Source organism: Vigna angularis, chromosome 6, assembly GCF_016808095.1.
Source record: "Vigna angularis cultivar LongXiaoDou No.4 chromosome 6, ASM1680809v1, whole genome shotgun sequence".
NCBI lineage: Eukaryota > Viridiplantae > Streptophyta > Magnoliopsida > Fabales > Fabaceae > Vigna > Vigna angularis.
The window spans coordinates 35,151,333-35,172,387 of record NC_068975.1 but is presented as its reverse complement, the minus strand read 5'-3'; the positions used below and the strand labels follow the sequence as shown (position 1 = coordinate 35,172,387).

The 21,055-nt window shown below is 31.5% G+C and overlaps 3 protein-coding genes across 3 annotated transcripts; all 3 read left to right on the top strand.

The window, feature by feature from the left end:
* The first annotated feature begins 4,057 nt into the window (after positions 1–4,057).
* On the top strand, positions 4,058–6,839 carry LOC108343567 (serine/threonine/tyrosine-protein kinase HT1). The gene is made up of 4 exons (XM_017581924.2): positions 4,058–4,233; positions 4,518–5,481; positions 5,785–6,240; positions 6,335–6,839. Exons 2-4 carry the CDS (start codon positions 4,819–4,821, stop codon positions 6,602–6,604), a joined length of 1,389 nt encoding a protein of 462 aa, XP_017437413.1. The 5' UTR covers positions 4,058–4,233; positions 4,518–4,818; the 3' UTR covers positions 6,605–6,839.
* Positions 6,840–16,990: 10,151 nt separating this feature from the next.
* LOC108341689 (transcription factor bHLH162) lies at positions 16,991–18,049 on the top strand. Its single transcript, XM_017579341.2, has 3 exons — positions 16,991–17,183; positions 17,396–17,734; positions 17,907–18,049. Exons 1-3 carry the CDS (start codon positions 17,049–17,051, stop codon positions 17,988–17,990), a joined length of 558 nt encoding a protein of 185 aa, XP_017434830.2. The 5' UTR covers positions 16,991–17,048; the 3' UTR covers positions 17,991–18,049.
* Positions 18,050–19,910: 1,861 nt separating this feature from the next.
* Positions 19,911–20,411, top strand: LOC108341688 (disease resistance protein Roq1-like). The gene has a single exon (XM_017579340.1). It carries the CDS (start codon positions 19,911–19,913, stop codon positions 20,409–20,411), a length of 501 nt encoding a protein of 166 aa, XP_017434829.1.
* Positions 20,412–21,055: the final 644 nt, after the last annotated feature.

Below are 21,055 nucleotides of genomic sequence, written 5' to 3'. Positions count from 1 at the left end.
TTGCATAGACAAGACGAACGTTCATGGACGAACGACAACACAAGGAAATAACACAGGGTAAGCTTATTGAATTTAATTCACAAGTCATTCATACACATAGCATTTTCATATTCATAAAATATCACAACACATAAAATCAGTTCAAACTCTCATAAGACAGACCGTCCGGACTGTATGAATCCATGTACCTACAGGCGTTCGTGCACCCGGGTGATGTGATAACTGTAAACATTCAACAGCTGCCACCCGAGGTTAGCCCTATCAGTCCAAAGTACTCATTAGGACTAGGACTTCCTGCCATTCCCACACATGACCTACTCCCCTCTACTCGAGGACGAGCACTCACGGAATATCAGGATGAACTGCCATCAGTAAATTTACCATGGTCATACTACACAACTTCTCGTATTCAACTCATAGAGACGTTCCTCCTTGGAACGCTCGTTCAAATTCCATATTCATATAATCATTCCATATAGTGTTCATCTTTTCAAACTTCATAATTCATCATCATTTACATCTTTAGATTTAAGAGCATAAAATGGCGAACGTTCAGTCCTCTGAAGAACTAGGACGAACGTCCAGAGAAAAGTACTGAATGAACGGAGAATTATATAACGAACGTTACTATCTATTCGACCAGTTAAATGAACTGACTCGTTTTGAAAGTGCACTGGTACTTAAAGAAATTTCATTATGAAGACCTTAGACCAGATCAAATGTAAGAAGGAGGGTCAAGAATATTTAGAACTATTTTTGTAGTACTTCGCATACGGAAAACGGAGGCCAGTAATTGAACGAACGTAAGGAAAAGTGAATATTTTAATACTTGAACGAACGCTATTTTATCCAAGTGGTTATTCAATAATACGAGAGCTTGGTATAAGACCGAGCACCGCTGATGACGAACGTTAGGTAGATGACCGAGCACCAATTATGACGAACGCTTGGTACAAGACCGAGCGCTACTTAAGACAACGCTTGGTATAAGACCGAGCGCTATTTAGGACGAACGCTTTGTTTAAGACCGAGCGCTATTTGGGACGAACGCTTGGTTTAAGACCGAGCGCTATTTGGGACGAACGCTTGATTTAAGACCGAACGTTACTTATTTTAAATGTTTAAAGTATTTATATACAGCTGAGCTGAACCGAACGCTCAGACATAGTAATTCAAATGGGGACGCTCGTTCTCGATCAGAGTTCTTTCCAAATGAAAGAATTCCATTCTAAGTCATTTTCAGGGAACTGAACGGTATAAGATCGTACGATGACGAGCGTAATTTATCATAGAGAGAATTACCATATTCAGATTTTTCAACTATAACAGATTCCAGATTTCAACATTTCAGCTTATACTTTATACTTCATATAAATTTCAATTTATAAACTTTATAACAATCATTTTAAATAATTCATATTCAACATCATCATACAGATTTATTTCATACACCATAAATATCCATGTTCATAATCATACATCTCAACCATCATCCATCATGCATTCATACTCATACTGCATACATACATTCTTTCATTCATCAACATGCATACGTTTTCAGCAACATACAACAGCGTATGAATTAAATCAATAAGCTTCCCTTACCCGGATTCGTACTGCAACTTCTCCTAAACTTAAGATTTGTGGCTTCGTCCAACTAACGTTTTTCTACCCTCAATGGTTACTTAACTCTTCCAAATCAAATCTAGCCACAAGAAAATCGAAACACTTAGACTACACACTTGCATGCAGCCAAAACTTAACTTTTCAGGAAATCTAAGAACGAATAACTAAGGAAGACACTTACCAGCTTCAGCTTCTGAAACCGAACGGTTCTTCTTGAAGCCCTTGTCACCAGGAGTCCTTCTATGGTGTCGGAATCGTGATCGGAGGAGATGAGACGGTGGTGATCTTAGAGAAAAGGTGGGGGAATCGTAGAGAGAAGGAGGAGAGAAAAGAATTCTCCAGAATTATGAGAGGAGTGTGCGTGTAGAGAGAGAGATGAGTTTTTCTGAGAATGCAGGCTTTGTTTCCAGTGCCGAACGAACGTCCGCTCCTCGTCAGCCACGTGCATTCCACTAACGCTTTCCAGACTCCTCTCGTCGTGACACCTGGCGTTCGTTAGTGAACTGTCGCGCTCTCCGAGTGACACGCAAACTGCACTGCGTTCCCCACTCCAGACTCCATGCAGCGTGACACCTGGCGTCCGCTTTTGGAATGCTTCTTCCTGCTGCTGCCACGTACGCTGTTGAGGTGTCTCGTTCTCCAGCTGCCACGCGTACTCCAGCGTACGTTATTTTCCAGGGTCTTACAACTTCCGTAGTATCAGTTTGTATTTCCATAAAATTTTGTATTTCAAATTATTAAATTTCGAATATATTTTTCATTTTATATTTTAAAATGTATAATTTAAAATATAATTTTTTGTATTTCGAATAGATTTGTGAGACTGCAATAAGAAGCTGCCCCAAATTTTGGTGGGTTTTGTAAGCCAGGCCCAACTTCACAGTATTTCTTTGTTTTACAAATTGCACCAACCAAATAGAGATGATCTTCTTATTATTTTTTATGACCTGACAAATGAAATAAATAAAAAATTCATTGAAATACAAAAAACAAAAATATGTTATAGATTACACATCTTGGAATACCAATATTTGTGGGTCTGCAGCAAGAATCTGCCCCAAATTTGTTTGGGCTTTTGTATGCAAGGCCCACCTACAGAGTTTTTTTTTTCATTTTGTATCAACCAAACAAAGGATGGACTCCTTTATTATTTCTTTTTATTGTCAGAAAACCGAAATCAATAAAAGAAAATCAATCAAACATGATCCTCATTGATTCTTTCATATTTGCAGTTGTATCCTCTTGAACTAAATCAATTTAAAGTGACCCAGTCTCTGTATAAAATATATAAAATGTTTTAAATGAATACTGAATATATAAATCAAATTCTAGATTTACAACAATCATATTATATTACAATACAAGGTATGTTTATCCGCTGACATTTAAAAAAAGATATTAAAATTCACTATGTAAAAAAAACTGAAAAGAGGCGTTTTATTAAATAAAAACTATTAAAAATATTCTTGTTAACATTTTCCTAAAAATAATCATTGTAATCTATACAACTTGATATAAAAATCTGATAACTCTTTATGAATTTAGTTAATAACAAATTTCTTTATACTGTTTTTAATGAATCTAATACGGTAACGTATTCCATTCAAAGCAATTTATCGATGCAAGAATTTAATGAGTTGGGCCTGTGAATTTGTATTTCCTAAACTGAAATGAAAGAGAATTAATGAGATATTATTTTTTGGTTGGAGTTCGAAAGCAGACTGAAATGGTGCATGATGCACGATGCAGATGCAGTCTAAGGCATCCGTGCGAACCGTACCTTAAAACCTTTGCTCCATTAGATGCCTTAAGTATACTAAAAAGTAGATGGGAGTGTGAATTTAGCAACAGTAACTGCGAAGTGTTGCTAAAAATAAATAGGAAAGGCTTACACGTAACCACGCATCCGTACGAATTCCCTTAACAGTGACACTTGGATTCCTCCACTCACCACATTTCAACCATTTTTTCTCTCTTTCTCTTCTCCATCATTCATTCTCATTCATTCCAAAACCAAAACAGAACAAACAAATTTATGTCCCTCTCAGTCTTCTTTGACTTTCTCCTGTGGTCCCCACACCCACCACCCCACTATAACCTAACCCATCACACTATGTCTCTCCACACATGCATCACTGTTCATATTTTCAGAACACATCTATTCAAAACCATTCTTATTGATGAAATGGTTGATGTTTTTGTGTTATGTAAAAAACAAAAATAATTATAAAATTATGATGTCATAATTCCTCGACGGTGACAAGGAGGAAATGAATGAGGTTTGGAATTGTAAAACCGACAGACACACACTACAACCTTGAAATGAAATTTATGGTCTATTTTCTCCGGGTATCTTACGTAACGTATGACAAGATCCTTCTATGACCCTACTAAATATTACTGCTAATTTCTAAAATTGAAAATTTAACGAAAAAAAAAGAAAGATATGCTCTGTAGTCTACACCTGTCTTTCTCTTTCCTTACGGAAAAAAAATGGTATTAGGTGCACCATTTCTCTCCATCCTTGCAAACGTAAAAAGGCAAACAGAAACTCCATTTCTGCTTTAGCACCTATTTCATCTTCTCACCTCGGTGAAAGCCCTTCAGGTAATGCATGCTTTATTATTATTCTATATCTTTCTTTTGCTTAAACTTTTCTTCTTTTTCTTTTTCTTAAATCTCGTTTACCTTATCTGCTATTAGTTTCATATCGCTGTGATTCTTTTACGGATTTTCCCTTGGGGAGGTAATCAAGGCTGTTTCTTTGTTATCAACACAAATGACTTATTTTCTTTTACTTTTTTGTATATTTCATGCTTTCTGTGATCATTTTACCTTTTTCTTGGATGGATGGATTGATTTGTTGAGATATTTGTGTGGATTTTTTTCAGGCTTTTACGGAAGGTGGGTTTTGGCTAAAGGGGGTGCTTGGATGTTGAGTTTATGGATGCTCATGTTCTTTTGTTGAATAATATCTTGTTTTGCCTCTGTCTTCAGCTTTTAATGGAACCAATCCTGCCCACTTTTTTTCAAATGTAAAGATCGGGTTTTTGGTTATTCCTCCCCTCATTCTGGTCAAAGGGTCTCAACCTGGTTTTGAGATTTCTCAGGTAGGGGTGGAGGAGTTTCAGTTTTGTAAGTACAAGATCTTGATAAAAAAGGTTTTTGTAGAAAGGAAAAGTTGAGAATAAGATGGGCGAAGATAGTAATTCTTGGATTAGGAGGACAAAGTTTTCACACACAGTGTGCCATCGTTTGGATTCATCTAGATTAGGTCATGTTCCTATCGGCATTCAGTCAGAGCAAAAATCAAGCCCTGCCTCAGAGGTTCAGAGGCACCCCATAACGAACAGGCAGAGATCTTCGTCACCATTGCCTGTGACTTTTCTTTCTGAGGCCTTCAGGGAAGCTAGACATGATCAGAAGAGGTTCTCCACACCGAATCCCCAGAGAGAAAATAGGACTACGGGGAAGGAGTTGAACAAGGATTCTCCGGAGACTAAGGAATCAAGTTCAAAGTTTCCTTCCCGTAGTCCAAGTAAGAAGGTGAAGTCAAAGCACAGCAAGGATGCAGCATGGACCAAGTTTTTGGATAATGGTGGAAGCAAGATTACTGCTGTCGAAACAGCCGAAGAGTGGAATATTGACATGTCTCAGCTGTTTTTTGGCCTAAAGTTTGCTCATGGAGCACATAGCCGACTTTACCATGGTGTATATAAGGATGAATCAGTTGCAGTTAAACTCATTATGGAACCCGAAGACGATGAAAGTGGAGATTTGGCTTCTCGATTAGAAAAACAGTTCGTTAGAGAAGTTACCCTCTTATCTCGTCTTCACCATCAAAATGTTATAAAGGTGATGGCATTTTGTTTCTTATTTTGTATATGCTATTTACAAAGTATAAATGCATAGTCCTGATGCTGTCTTCAATGCCTTTTGAGTAAGGTTAGTGCATCTGTTGTTCTGCTCTGATTACCATGTTCAATTTGAACCTTTAATCATGTTGAAATATCAAGTTTTAAAAGTATGCATACTACCAGTTTATATTCATCTTTTCTCATTTATTTGGGTTTAATTGTGTTCATCGTATGATGTTGGGATTATTTATGAGGATGCTGATCTGTACCTGTTTTCTGGTGTGTTTTGATGTGAGTACAGTTCTCAGCAGCGTGCAGAAAGCCACCTGTTTATTGTATCATCACAGAATATCTTTCGGAAGGTTCCTTGAGGGCATATTTGCATAAGTTGGAGCACCAAACTATTTCTCTACAAAAGCTTTTAACTTTTGCCCTTGACATTGCTCGGGGTATGGAATATATACATTCTCAAGGTGTGATTCATCGAGACCTTAAGCCAGAGAATATCCTCATAGGCGAAGGTTGTCGCCTTAAAATTGCTGATTTTGGCATTGCATGCGAGGAAGCCTCTTGTGACATACTGGCCGATGACCCAGGCACATACCGTTGGATGGCACCCGAGATGATCAAACGTAAATCCTATGGAAGAAAGGTTGATGTGTACAGTTTTGGGCTTATCTTATCGGAGATGTTGACTGGAAATATTCCATATGAGGATATGAATCCAATACAGGCTGCTTTTGCCGTTGTAAACAAGGTATGACTCCTTTGTAATTGAAGTCATCAAGCTTTGTAATCAACATCTCAGTCCTTGCCTAATGTTTGTGTTATGTGGTGTTGTGATTGTTCAGAATTCAAGGCCAGTTATTCCATCAGACTGTCCAGCTGCTATGAGAGCTTTGGTTGAGCAGTGTTGGAGCTTGCAACCAGATAAGAGGCCTGAATTCTGGCAGATTGTGAAGATATTAGAGCAATTTCAATCTTCACTTGCTCGTGATGGAACCCTTACTCTGGTGCCGAACCCTTGTTGGGATAATAAAAAAGGGCTTCTTCATTGGATTCAAAAGCTTGGTCCTGTGCATCAAAATAGTGGCCCTGTGCCTAAACCCAAGTTCACATGAATCTTTCAAGTGTCCTGGCTTTTATCTACACCAGGTCCGTTGTAATTATAAATCAAAGGTTTGTTTTTGAAGTTCTCTGAATGTAGTCACGTTATGACATTCATGTGATAGTAAATTGATTTTTAGGCTTGCACATAAAGGTGAAAGTTTTTTTTTCTTTCTTTTTACCTGTGTGCCTACACAACTTATGAAACTCTTGCTTCGTTTGTCAATCTAGAGACTTCATACCAAGAAATCTTCACCCTCTTCCTCTTATGAATGTTCATAATTCTTGTGTGGATGTGTTTCCCATAGGTAAAAAAAGTGTAGGATTCTTTTGGTGCTGCAAAATCTAATACTAAAATTCTTAAATCGAGAACCAAACAAATAAGATTAACACTCGAAAGATAAACCGTGCAAAGGGAGCATGATTCAGGCTCTGTAAAAATTAGTTATTACCTTATTACCAACTTTCAACTATAAAATTTCATTATTTAGACTTTTTTAAGGAAGGAGTGTGGAGTATTGTTAAGCTTGTAAATGTTTATCAAGAAGATATAAGAGATTTAGTTTCAGAGTCGTTGCTTTCTGTTTTTTTGTGTATTTATAAGAGTTATTCAAATAATAAAAAGTTGAATGCATTTGAAAGAAATTGATAAAAAATTTAACATATGTGATGACTTTATTTTTTTTACTTAATGAAATGAATGGTAGTTTTGCTAAGTGTTCAAAGTCTCATATGAAATAAAAACGAGTAATATATAGATAGAAAGACTAATAAGGTTTTGAGTTAGAAGCCGTATATAGGTTTATTCATAACCCTAATCTTCCTATGTCTATTAAAAGAGGGGGAGAGAGATAGAAAGCAAGTTCGGTCCATAATATTATTATTGGTTTGGAACTGGGCTCGGATTAGGCCCGTGTATACTAAGCACTCTCTCCGTGGGCCCGATAATTCTTTTGACACACTTGTTAATGAGTAATATGAAAAAACTAATTATTTCATATCATTTACTTATCTTAACTCAGTTTTTGGTTGTTATACACGTAATAAACATTTTTTAACCACTACAAATACATTTGAAATTTAAAAAAAAAATTGACAAAAAAATCAAAGATAGTAAAATTAAATTTTAAAAAAGATTAGAGGAATAAAGACACGTTTCACTATTATTAAGTCGTATGTGTTACATTCTTCATAAACAAACAAATGTAACACATTCGCAAATTCTGTCAATCTTTTTACAGCTTCACATGTAGAAAATCAAGATATACTAAAATCAAGTTTGCACAAACATTCAGGCAAACGCAGTATAACCGAGTCCGACAAGAAAGGGTGTGTTTAACATAGTTTTCGAAATTTATTTTATACAATATTTTCCAAAAGCTAATTTTTAATAAAAAGGAAGTAGGAAAATAAAAAGTGAAAGCGTAAGAAATAATAAAATATACACAAAGCAACTCAAAAAAAGTTCTATTTTTTTCTTTTAGAAACTAAAATAAGCTTGCTTCGCTTATAGTTTTTCAAGTATTGTAAAAGAATTATCTTAAAAAACTACTGCAAAGAGAATAATGGTGTATTTTCTAATAAACGAGTAAGTATTTGTTTTGAACTATTTACGTATATATGTGTATACCTAAGAAAATGAAATTATAACATTTTGAAAATGAATTTGATTAAATTGAATAAAGAAAAAATTATGTAAATTGATAAATCAATGAGGTTTGTAATATTCATTTGAGTTACACATATTTTTGCCTAAAATCTAATGATTTAATTTGGTTATAGTTGATGTGTGATTTGTATAGTTAGATGTGCAAAGCTGAGGAGCTGAGGAATTGGTTGAATTTGAATTTTTATGATCCATTTATTGGTGAAATGAGTTTGTAGTGAGCATTATTTTAGTGGATTGGGCCTAGATAATTTTTGGGATTACTACTCGGATTTAATGTAAAAAAAAATTCACTATTTACTTATATTATTTAAATAAATTTGATATTTATGGTACTAATTTAATTTCATCTATTTGTGTGTGTATTTTTAATGTTTTTCTTAACTTGTGAATTGAAATAATCAGTGATAATTCAATTGTTTAATAGAATAAGTTGGATTGATGTAATTGACAATTATTTATTTGGTAATTATCCAATTTGTGAAAACAAATACTCAATCCTATTAACTTCCAAATCATGTAGATTTATATGGTAATATTTTTTCCTCTTATTTTAATTTATTATTATGTTTTAAAAAAATTACCTGTAAATCTCAGTGTAAATGTTTGTATTTGGCTATCTAAAACTTATTTGTTTAGAATTAGGTAGTGTTAAACAATTCACAAGGGAATAAAATACAATCCTTTCATTCATTTTCCTTTTCCTTCTCAGAGGTACATCTTTTATAAGCAATATTAAATGCTTATACTTAAATAGAAAACAATATAAAAACAGAAAACAACTTTAAATATTTAAAACTTATTCCTAATTAAGTGCAACAATAATTTAAATCTAAATTATATCTTAAACAGGTAGTTATTTATTTATCGGGTTTTTAGATATTTATACCCATCTATCTGTTATACAATAATTCAAAAATATTATCAATATATATATATATATATATATATATATATATATATATTTTTTGATAATATAAATATGATTAATTAGTAAAAAAATATTTAATATCTCAATATACATTTTTCTCTTAAATAAAAGAAAAGCAAAGTTTTTTTTCAATAAAAAAAATATATTTTGAAGTTTTCTCATATATACCATGCACAATAAAGAATTTGTGGAATTTAACCATCCTTATTTTCTCTACAAAGCTTTAACTCTAATAATTTAATAACTTTGTGCAGTTGTAAAAGTAGGTAAACGTAAAGAGTTTAGCTTATCTTGGTGTATATCTATAATAAGTCAATAAAAAACTATGAGTATTAACTTTTTTGTTTAAGAAAGTTTGAAGTTTTGTTTATAAAATATTTGGACAATTGTTTCGAAAAGACAATCAAAATAATGCTTAAGTTTTGAGTTTAAAAAAGAATTGTGGAAAGACCACTTTTACTTTCCCAAAAAAAGTAAATAAATTTTGTAAGTTGAATAACTTATAATATTATTTTCTCTGTATCCTTATCTTTTAAACTTGTCTAACAAGTGGGGGGAGAGATTTAAGTGACGTTTGGACTAAATAATTAAAGTTAATACATTATATACATAAATTTCTTACTACTTTCCAATTTCGTTAAACGGTTTTCTTTTTCTTAATTAACCTTTTGGTTCATAGTATAAGAGTGTCTTATTTCTCACTTCTATCAAATTGTTTTTCGTATATATATAATTTAGTTTTTAAATAAAATGCGACAAATAAAATGTTATTCTATTACTTTCCCTTAAAATAAAAATGTCGATTTATTGATTTACATAGATGGCATATTTTTATTTCATAGGATTGTATTTTATGTGTAAAAGTTATATGAAGAGAGATGTTGTTTTATTTTACATGGTTTCTGATATGTTATATTATTTTGAAGATTTTTCTATTCTTTGTTTTAATATAAGAGATTTATAAAAAAAAACACGTTTTTCTAATTTTTCTTTCTTTACAATCCAATACCAGTACAGTTTTCTTAAGTTAAAAAAAACATTTGTTTTCATTCCTACGATAAAATCCTGTTAAATATTCCTAAATTAAATCACGGCGCCCCAATAAGATTTCATTTATTAAGTTTAAAACTTGTAACTTTGATTAAACGTGCTTTTATTTATTCTTTTAAAGAGTTTCAGTCATTTTATTATGTTATGTGAAACTTATATTTAGAATTTCTTTTATTTTCCTTTATTACTTATGTTTGAGTTAAAGTAATTTAAATAACTATAATCTATTGTATGGTTGATTTTGTTTCACGTCACACCGTGGCTTCGGTCTTACCCAACTATAAACAGGCTTTAATATATTTTTATTTGTATAAATATTATACAATTTTATCTATTTACTTTAATTTTCTGTTATCATTCAAATAAATAAAAATAAAACTTCACCGTTTTTTTTATTTTATTTATTTAAACCATATATCTTCTATGTTTTTTTTGTTCTGATTTATTTTTTTTCTTATGTTCTTCTCTATACTTCATTTCTATAAATGTAACTAACCTTTATTTAACAATTGTTTTTTAATTTAATAAAATGATATAAAAAAAAGTTTAAGTAGTAGGACCAGTGTCATCATTATATTTATAAAAAGGATCAATCAGTGATTTAAAAAAGAACGACCCATATTGAGAGGAATTTGACTCTTGAAATATGCAACGTGCTTTAAAAAATAAAAGGTAAAAATAATAACTGTTAAGGTTACACGAATTTTATAATTTATATATTTTTTATTTTTTAGACTCTGAAACTATTAAGGAGAAGTATATTTGATAAACTAAACTATTTGAAACCCTAAAAACAAATTGCATGAAAGATTTTTTATTTCCTTGGGGTCAGAGAATGACGTATAAAGATGACGTCATACACATGACTTCATATAACTTGCAACAGTAAAAGTTAAATGCTAGTTGATATCTTTAAAGTTAAATGCTAGTTGATATCTTTAAAGTTAAACTTAATCAATAAATACAAATATTATGAATTCACTCTCTGATAATTTATAAGATATTCTTAACCTACTTTCTAATAAAATATTCTATTATTGAAATTTTTTAATTCGTTTAATATATTAATCAGCAAAAATCGTACTAAAATTAAAAGTAGATATAGAAGGAGAAATTTGAAGTTAATTTAACTCTTTTATTTCCGCATTACATTATATGGAGCTATTCATTTAAACCATATATGTTAGTTCTCTATGAAATATTTATAGAATCTGAAATAATATTGAGATGAAAGAAAATTTCATCTATACCATATATTCAAATTTAAACTGTGAAGTTAGTTTGCATCACACAAAATAACTTTAATTTTAATACTTCTAAATTAAATTTGTATTATAAGGAATTAGTTAGTTTTATAAACTATTTTTATTATACTCAATAATTCGACCTCACTTGAGAAGTGTAATTTAAATATGTATTTTTTTTAGATGTGTCTTTTAATAAAAAAATCAAAATAAAAATCTGTATATTTTCAAGTAGACAATATCTCTTAATATATTTCTTGAATATAGATTGATCCTGTTGATCTAATTCGATAAGCTTTGGATGAATCATCTCTAAAACATCTTTTAGACAACACTTAAAAATGAAAATACAAAATCTCACAAATTTTCAAGTTTTTTAAAACAATCCGAAAAATAAAGGAGTCTCGAATTTCAAAAGTTAAATTATAATATAATCAATTAATAAATTTGTAATTCATAGTTTTATTAATTTAAAAAAATCCAAACACAATTTGATTAAAGAACCTTTAAAAAGTTTTAAAACTCAACGCGTCTCCTAGTTATATATGAACGTAATGCTCTTTAACAAAATAATAATATAAACTTAATAGAAAAATAAATCAGTAAATATGTCAATATTATTAAAAAAATTAAAAAATATACTACAATCAGAAATACAATTTTAATAAGTATATTATGATTAAGAGTTTTAGAAACTTAACAAAATTGAAAACCTACATATAATTTACAAAATCATATAAAATTTAAAATATAATTTTTGTAATGAATATAACATGATTAAATACAATTTTAAATACTTAGAAAATTTAAAACTCAAACATAATTTTCAACCATCAAAATTTAAATACAAAAATTTCGTCGTTCTTTAGTTTAGCATACATAATCACGAGATCCGTTTTAGAAAATTTTAAAAATAACAATGACAATGTTTTATGATTAAGTTAGAATTTTATTTCACGTCTCTCGTGACAAATATTTTTGTTTTTATATGAATACGTATTTAAATTTATAAGATTTTAAATATAAGAGTATCCGTTTTTTTTTAAAAAAAAGCTTATTTGAATACTACTAAATTCCGCTGTCTTATACTTTTTATGATTTTAATTAACTGTCATATTCTTTTAATAACTTTTGATGAATATCACAGAACTTTTTTTTATTAACAGTTTTTTTTAATATTTAATAATTCCAATTAAAAATAACCTTTTGTTCCTCCTCGCTTCATTCGTTGAATACGCATTTTTTGACTAAAATGTATTTGCACATCGAAGCTTTTAGGTTTGTCTAGATACCATGATTTGAAGATAGTTCTTTTTACCCTTCTTTAATTAGTTTGATACAATGTATCTATTTTCGGAAATTGATTAAAGTTAATGAATGTTGTAAGACAAAAGTTAATTATTGTGTCTTGCAAAAGAGATTAATCAAGAATCAACTTCAAATTTAACTTTGATTTTATAAAATTCAGTTTTTAAGTGATATTTACATTTATTTATTTATATATTATGAAATCTATTTATATTTAGTTAATGTTAAATTTCTAGTATATTTTTTATTTTCACGTTAAAATAATATACATAAAATATCAAATTAAATATTAATAGATTATATGATAATGAATATCATCACATATTTAGTTTATAATAAATTTTAACTTGTGATTTTGATATCATATTAATAAATACTCTTAATATATAATTTAATTTTATAAAATTAATTTATAAGAAGAAATCTATTCATCGCTTTACTTTTATTTTACTTAGATTTTCAACAAAGAAAATATTTTAAGTAAAAAAAATTTCATTTAAGCCATTGATTTCACGATATTTGAATTATTGGTTTTGGCGTATTGCGTCGTCTCCTGTAGAGAGTTAGCATCTGACAACCACAACTTTTTTTTCCAACTAACGAACGATGTTTGCCCTGCAACTACATAATCTCATGAAAAAAATCAGAAGGTGGCCCATTGAAAGTCTCAAAAAATTCCCTCGTGTTTCCTTCATATAGTCACAAACGTCAATCTATACACATTTTTGCAACTAAAAAAGTCCTCTAATAACTCAAGTTGTTTCCAAGACTCTACTTTCGTAACCCTTCATGCACTTATCACGGCAAATGTTTTGAAACTTTTATATATATATATATATATATATATATATATATATATATATATATATATATATATATATATATATATATATATATATATATAAAACCTGCTTACCAAAAGTGTAAGTAGTTACAAATATTTTGTAGAAGTGTCACTAGTATAGTTAAGGGAAATGGCACCGATTATTTTTGTTGATAGGCACCGGTTCTTGAACCGAGGTATATTCAGGCGAGGTAAAAAGCGGTGGACTTTATGCCTCGGTTTTAAAACGGGACATATAATGATACCATTAGGCCTCGGTTCTAATAATCGAAATCGTTTCACTACCTTTACTGCCTCGGTTGGAGCCTGAACCGAGGCAGTAAGGTCCTTTTTTTATTTTTTTTTCTTCTTCTTTAGCCATTCCTATCATTTTGGTGCCTCAGGCTTCTTTTATGTCTTTGCTCAAGCTTCTTGACAAAAAAATTTCACAAACAAACCAAACCAAACAAGCTTAAATCACGCTTCAATGGCCTACAAAACAATTTTTTTGGTACAAAGGATCCTTCTCACATTCAATTCAACAAATCAATTTAACAAGTAAAGTCAGATTCAATTTAACAAAGGAACCAAACAAATCAAAACAAAATCAAATCTTCGATGTGAACTTAGATTCAATTCAAAATGAACTCAGATTCAATTCAAAACAAAAAGAAATGAAATCTGGAAAAAAAAGCTTCTGGATTCGCCTCCGCCACCTCAATCGCCGCATCCGCCTCCGCCATCATCGTTGCCTCTGTCGCTTCTCCTCCTCCTCCGCCACATCCTCTGCATTCGCCTCCGCGCCCTCCGCATTCGCCCCCGCGCCCTCTGCATCCGCCTCCGCCACAAGGCCCCCATCCCCGCACCGTTCTTCTCCGTTACAGAGCCTCAATCCCAGCATTCTCATCACTGTCGATTCCTCCTCCGCCACCTCAATCGTCGCTTCTCCTCCTCCTCCGCCGCGCCCTCCGCATCTGCCACCGCCATGCCGATATTCTCCTCCAGCCGCCGCATCTCATCGGAGATTGTCCACTCCTCTGTCGCGCGCTGCTCTTCCTCCGCCGCCGCCGACTACGCGATGCCTCTCCTTCCTCTACTGCTCTTTACGGAAACGGTGGCAGATCTGGGGCTGGCAGTGGCGTGGTGTGGTTTAGTTGTGGGAGGTTCGTGGGGGTAAGGTAAGGAAGAAGCGAGAGCGAGAGGAGAATCCAAGAGCGAGAGGAGGCGAGAGGAGGCGAGAGCCTGGGAGGGAGGCGAGAGCCAGGGGAGGCGTGAGCGAGGGGAGGGGAGGGGAGGGGAGGCGAGAGCCAGGGGAGGGAGGGAGGGAGGGCCAGGCGAGGGAGGGAGGGAGGGAGGGAGGGAGAGCCAGGGGAGGCGAGAGTGCGGAGGGAGCTAGGTTAACTTGGGGAAAATTTTGGGGAAAAAAAGAGAGGCTTATATGCCTCGGGTCTGAGCAGCAGAGGCTTATGCCTCGGGTCTGAGCAGCAGAGGCTTATGCCTCGGTCCTTCCTACCAACCGATGCCGTATACTTCTTTCACCTCGGGTTTTTCTTAACCGCGTCAGAAAATGTGTCAGACACTGATAATTAGGCACCGGTTGCCTTCACAACCGAAGTGATATCTCTTTTTGGCACCGGTCTCGTCTGAACCGAGGCCTATAAAGTCTCGTTAATTACGAAACTGCCACCGTGTCTGAATAGGCAGCGGTTTTGTATAAAAAGAGGTCTATTTGTGCGAGTTTAAAAGTATATTTTGTACTAGTGTGTATTTGAATTGTATCCAAGTGACTTTTAAAATTAATAAAATTGCATTAATTTATGTATTATAAATTAGTTTTATTTTTAAGTAAGGATAACATGATACACATTCACATTCTTTTGACATACTTAATAAAAGTAAGTGGTCTTAAAAGAATAAATTTTTGTAAATTTTTGAAAAAGAAAAAATAAAGAAAGAATAGTGTCAATTAAATGTAAAAAAATTATGTATGTCAAAGTATCATTTTTCTTTATTTTTAGTGAACATAAGATTTATAATAAATACTTAACAAATTATTGAATAATGAAACTATCTAATTTGATAACCCTCATGGTAGAAATGATAAGAGATCGAGTCAAGTATAAGTAATTTCTAATTGTTTTATTAAAAAAACATACTTTTGGAATATAAGTGAAACATATATACTAAATTTCTTTATATATGCAAATATTTATGAATATTCATAAATGTTTTTATATTTTATTTTTAAAAAATTAAATAAATTTATATCAAATTTTTATAATATAAGCTTAAATTAATGAAAAAAAAATATTTTTTCTAAAAAAATTTAAATATGTTGTGCCAAAAATATAAGTTTTAATAAATTAATATTTCATAAAATAACTTCAATATTATTGGTCTAATAAAAAAATATAAATATATAAAATCAAATTTTAAATGATTATTTTATTATTAATATCTAATAATTTTATTTTGATCATTTAAATTTAAGAAAAAACTTAATTAAAATTTACTAGAATAATTATTAGCTGATATCATGTATATGTTTGATACCATAATATCCTCGCCTGTCCTATCATGACATACTCATTAGCGTTCTGCAAACAAATATTCATTAAAAATGTCCATTATATATGGGTACAAATTATTTTATCATTCCTACTTATAGTGTTTTAAATATTATTGAGAATAAACATTAATGTAATGTTAATCAACTTATAGAATAGAATATTACATTGTTTTTCTTCAAAGTGAGAAGAATAAGAAAGGTAAAAACATTACAAAAATAATCATATACTTTTTTGTCTGAACTTTAAGTATAAGTTTGTGTGAACTTTAAGTATAAGTTTAACCAGTACATTAAAAAAAAGAAATTTAAACATTAAAGATGGAAAAAACTTATAACTCTGTTATTTTAAGATTTTGAATTAGAGATAATGTATATATCTTATATGTATTTAGCTCATATTATATTCAATCTTAAATGTGCCAAAGATCCATGATTTTCTACTAAAGTCAACCTAAATTTAGAAGAAAATATACTTACAGGTAATCTCACTAAATCATTTAACATATATTTGAAAGACTGTGTATACATACATAATAGAAGGAAAACGTGGTTCAGCATGTGATGAATTTCTTTAGGTAGGGACGAACGTGTCCCATGATCTAATCGTGTTTGTGTGACTAAAAATGGAAGTGTTGAAGAAACAAAATTTCATTATTAAGGAAAAGAAACAGTGAAACTTAAGACATAGCCAAAGCTAGCTGGGTCCACCTCCCAATATCTGAACTTTGATCAGTAGGATCTAATAATATTATCTTGCTTTTCAAAAAGACATTAACGATTCCAAACAATTGACATCATTATATCAGAAGCGTTCGCTTTTGTCATGGGAATGAGCATTTGAAATTACCACACCAATCTGCTGCTGCCATGAATAATACTGATATGGAGAACAACCCTAGTCCTTCCCGAGTTGATAGAAAATTCATTGAGAGGGACAGAAGAAACCAAATGAAGGCTCTCTTCCGCAGACTCAACTCTCTTGTGCCTCATCAAACATCAAAGGTTTTCCCCTCTTTCACTTCTCTCAACTGCTTACATACATTTTATTCAACCAAATATATTGTGCAGGAAACGGTGCTAGTTTCACAAGTCTTAATATTTGTGCATTAAAAAACTCTATTATCAATCATTTGCCTTCTTATTTTCTCATTTCTCTTCAAATTTATATTTCTATTTCCATAGATATTACTCTTTTTTATTTTAATCTGTTGTAGGCGGTTTCACTGCCGGATCAGGTAGAAGAAGCAACAAACTACATAAAGAAATTACAGATGAATATGGAGAAAATGGAGAAGAAGAAGAACAAGCTACTAGGAATAGAAAGACCAAATGTGAGCATGAATGGAGGAGGAGAGAGAGTAGGGTTTAAATCTCCACGGATTGAGATCCGACAAATGGGTTCAGCCGTAGATGTTGTTCTGATAACTGGGTTGGATTCTCAGTTCATGTTCAGTGAAACCATTCGTGTTCTTCATGAAGAAGGATTAGATGTTGTTAACGCTAGTTATAATGTTATCCAAGATGCAGTTTTCCATTCAATACACTGTCATCAGGTCAGCTCAAATTTCATCTTTCCTTTCCATATATGCAACTGGGAAGATTCTTATGAATATAGTCTCAAACCATAAACCATAAATCGTATCTGATATATAAAATAATAATGATGAAAACATGTCGAATTATATAATAATTTTTCCAATAACTGAGTCTGAATGCATTGTTCAGGACGAGAAATTTGCCAACGGAGCTGCTAGGATATCTGAGAGGCTAAAGAAATCCATCTACGAGTCTAGCTACTGTGCTTTTTAAATTTTCATTATTATATATTTAGTTTTTCTTCTATTTCATTTATATATAGTTTTTTTTAATCCTTTCTTGTTGTTTTTATTTATTTGTGTTTTACTTTTCTGTCTGTCTTTTTACTCCATCTGTTCAACCCAAAATGGAAGGTGCAGCTTTAGCTTTTACCAAGGTTAAAGATGCGCAAATTTGGTATGCCAGCTGTAATTTGAATTAAAATAAAAAAAAAAATCTAAATTAGTTCTGAACGAATGTCTTAGTGATGAACCATTGATTGAAATTTTTCATAAGTTATGAACAAACTAATCTATTTATATATATTTTTTCATGTCGAATATAAAAGAAATGTATTTTTATATCAAATATTCATAAAAGAAATATAATAAGTAATTGATCATTCATATAAAAAATTAATAAAAAATACTAATAATTAGGAATGAATATAGATATTTACTCCAGAATTAAATATGAGAATTAATAGAGAATTCAAAATAGAGTTGCAATTTACCAGCCAGCTAGTAAGCAAATGCATATGCTCTGATTCTTGTCTCCATGTTTTACGGAAAGTAGTCTTATTTTAGTGTGTCAGGCAGACCTTGTGAACCAATGATGGACTTACAATATTACTGTAAACTTTTTCTAAGGAAGAAAAACAAATAATACTTTTACCAGTTTTTATAATTTAATTTTTCGCTAAATTATTTTTTCATGTTATTAATTTCCTTAAATAAAATTCCAATCTCGCGCATTTTTATTTATTAAAAGTGAATATGCTATGTTTTCCGTTGGAGTGAATTCAGAAATTTCTCTACAAAGATTTACGGACTCATTTTTCAAAGTACTATTTTTTTAAAGTTTGTACCTATTGTCTTTAAACGCCCCTTTTTTAGTTATTTTCTCTTTGAATATAAACAATTTTTTATTTTTTATTAATATGCATATGAATTTTTTACAGATTTTTTGTATGCAATAAGGTCATGGTTATTGTCAATCTTAACAGGTGTACATTAAGTATTGGGATACAAAATACTCATTTATACACATAAAAAATGTTACGAATGGTAAGTAAATATTTAAAGAGTATTAATGAATAATGCGTTATAATGCTTTATAGATAATTTAATAATTATTTATAAAATAATTTAATAATTATTTATAAACGAATTGATATTGACAAACCCTAATATTTGTTAAATAGGAAGATACACTGATGAAGAATAAACATGTCTAGAAAGAAATATCTTTGTTTTTTATTATTATTTTGATTTAGTTTTGTGTTAATTAACTTTTTGAATGTTATCTTAATGTTTAGTAAATATTACAGAATAGTTTGAGATTACAGAATAGCTTGAGTGTATGTTCGTTTCTATGGATTTTACTGTTGTCGGTGATTATCGAAGACGGATTTGTACATATATCCGTGTTCGTTTCTGCCGATTTGCGAGGATGGATTACAGTGAATTTGCGGGATACATCTGTATATGGTCACTCGCATATATGCGACGATTTGTGCTGATTGTGAATAAAAGTTCACTTTTGCCCTTAATACATTTGATAATACCAACAGAGAGAAAAGGGAAAAATAACATTCGATTTTGAGATGGGTTAATCAATTTTAGAGCAATAATATAATAAGGAACGTTAATATGAGGCAGTGCTTGGTACATCACGATGTTACTGTGGCTGGGTGCCTTTGGCCTACTGCTTAGTAGTGCATTTTGTTCACTTTCACAAGCTAACTACGTACTTTGGCAGGATAGGCACGCAGAGATTCGATTCTCTGTGACGAGGAGGAAGAAGGACGTTGTGTGTGTTGATGGAATAAAGAAGCTGCAGGTTGAAGATGAAGAAGAATTTGCGGGTTTGAGAGGCGGAGAAGATGATGAATAGTACGAAAGTGGGTGGCTTAATCGGTTACAATATGCGGGTATGCAGTTACAGTGGTATGAAGTTTTGTGGGCACATGTGTATTCGGTTCCCTCAAAGGGGTATCCGGTTACACGGCTAGAAAAAGTATGCAGTTTTGGTTATGGGGTGGGGTATTGGGTTCAAACGGGAGTAGCTGGTGGAAGCAGAAAAGGCATCCATGCCTTCAAAGATGATAAAGATTTAAAAAAAGGTCAATCCATTGCACCCGAGCTACTGCAAGCCATTGAAGCCTCTGGACTTTCCATTTGGTGCTTGCACGAAGTGGGAGACACACGTAACTGCGCTCAAACATGGGCAAGACGTGTTATACCTATATTTGATGATGTTGATCCTTTGGTGGTTCGCAAACATAGTGGATGTTATGACATAGCATTTGCAGAACACGAATACAGATTCAAAGAAAATGAAGGCAAGATGGAGGAAGGTAAGAGATGGAGAGAAGGTCTCACGGAAGTGGCAAATCTCTGTGGTTGGGATATTTTCAGGCCACAATATGCGTAGATAGAAGAAATTGTTCAAAACATAACAAATGAATTGGGTCCAAACTAGAATAAATTGTTGAGCTGGTTGGAAGCCTTCGGCTAGGGTTGCAATTGCAATTTCACTTCTTCTGAGTTTGGTTTATTTTCGTTTTGATTACTCATTTTTTTATTTCATTTTTAAGTTCTTAAACAGACATTATTCTCTCTATTGGGTGTGGTAGTGTCGTAGGAATAAATGCAATTATAGATTCAGTAGTATCAATTATAATAATTAGTTTTAAATTATAATAATTAGTCTTTATTAGCAAATTGTTGTATATCTATTTTTCCTTTATTTAGTTAATTGTTAGAGCTAAATTGGTAGAGTTTGTCCCCTTTACTCTTTCCAATTAGGTTATCAATTTTGTAATTTATATCACAATAATCAAATGATGAAATCAATTCATTCAAATACTTTTTTATATAATTAAAAGTAATTATTATAATTGATAAGCAGTTCCAAAAATTGATGTTCTAATAGATGTTGTTTGCAAATTACTTTTGAGCATTATAATATTTTTACTAAATTCATTTTACTTCTAAAAATTATAATTTTTTAATAAATTAATTTTACTAAATTATAATATTTTTACTTTTAAAAAATTGATTTTAATTATTATTTTT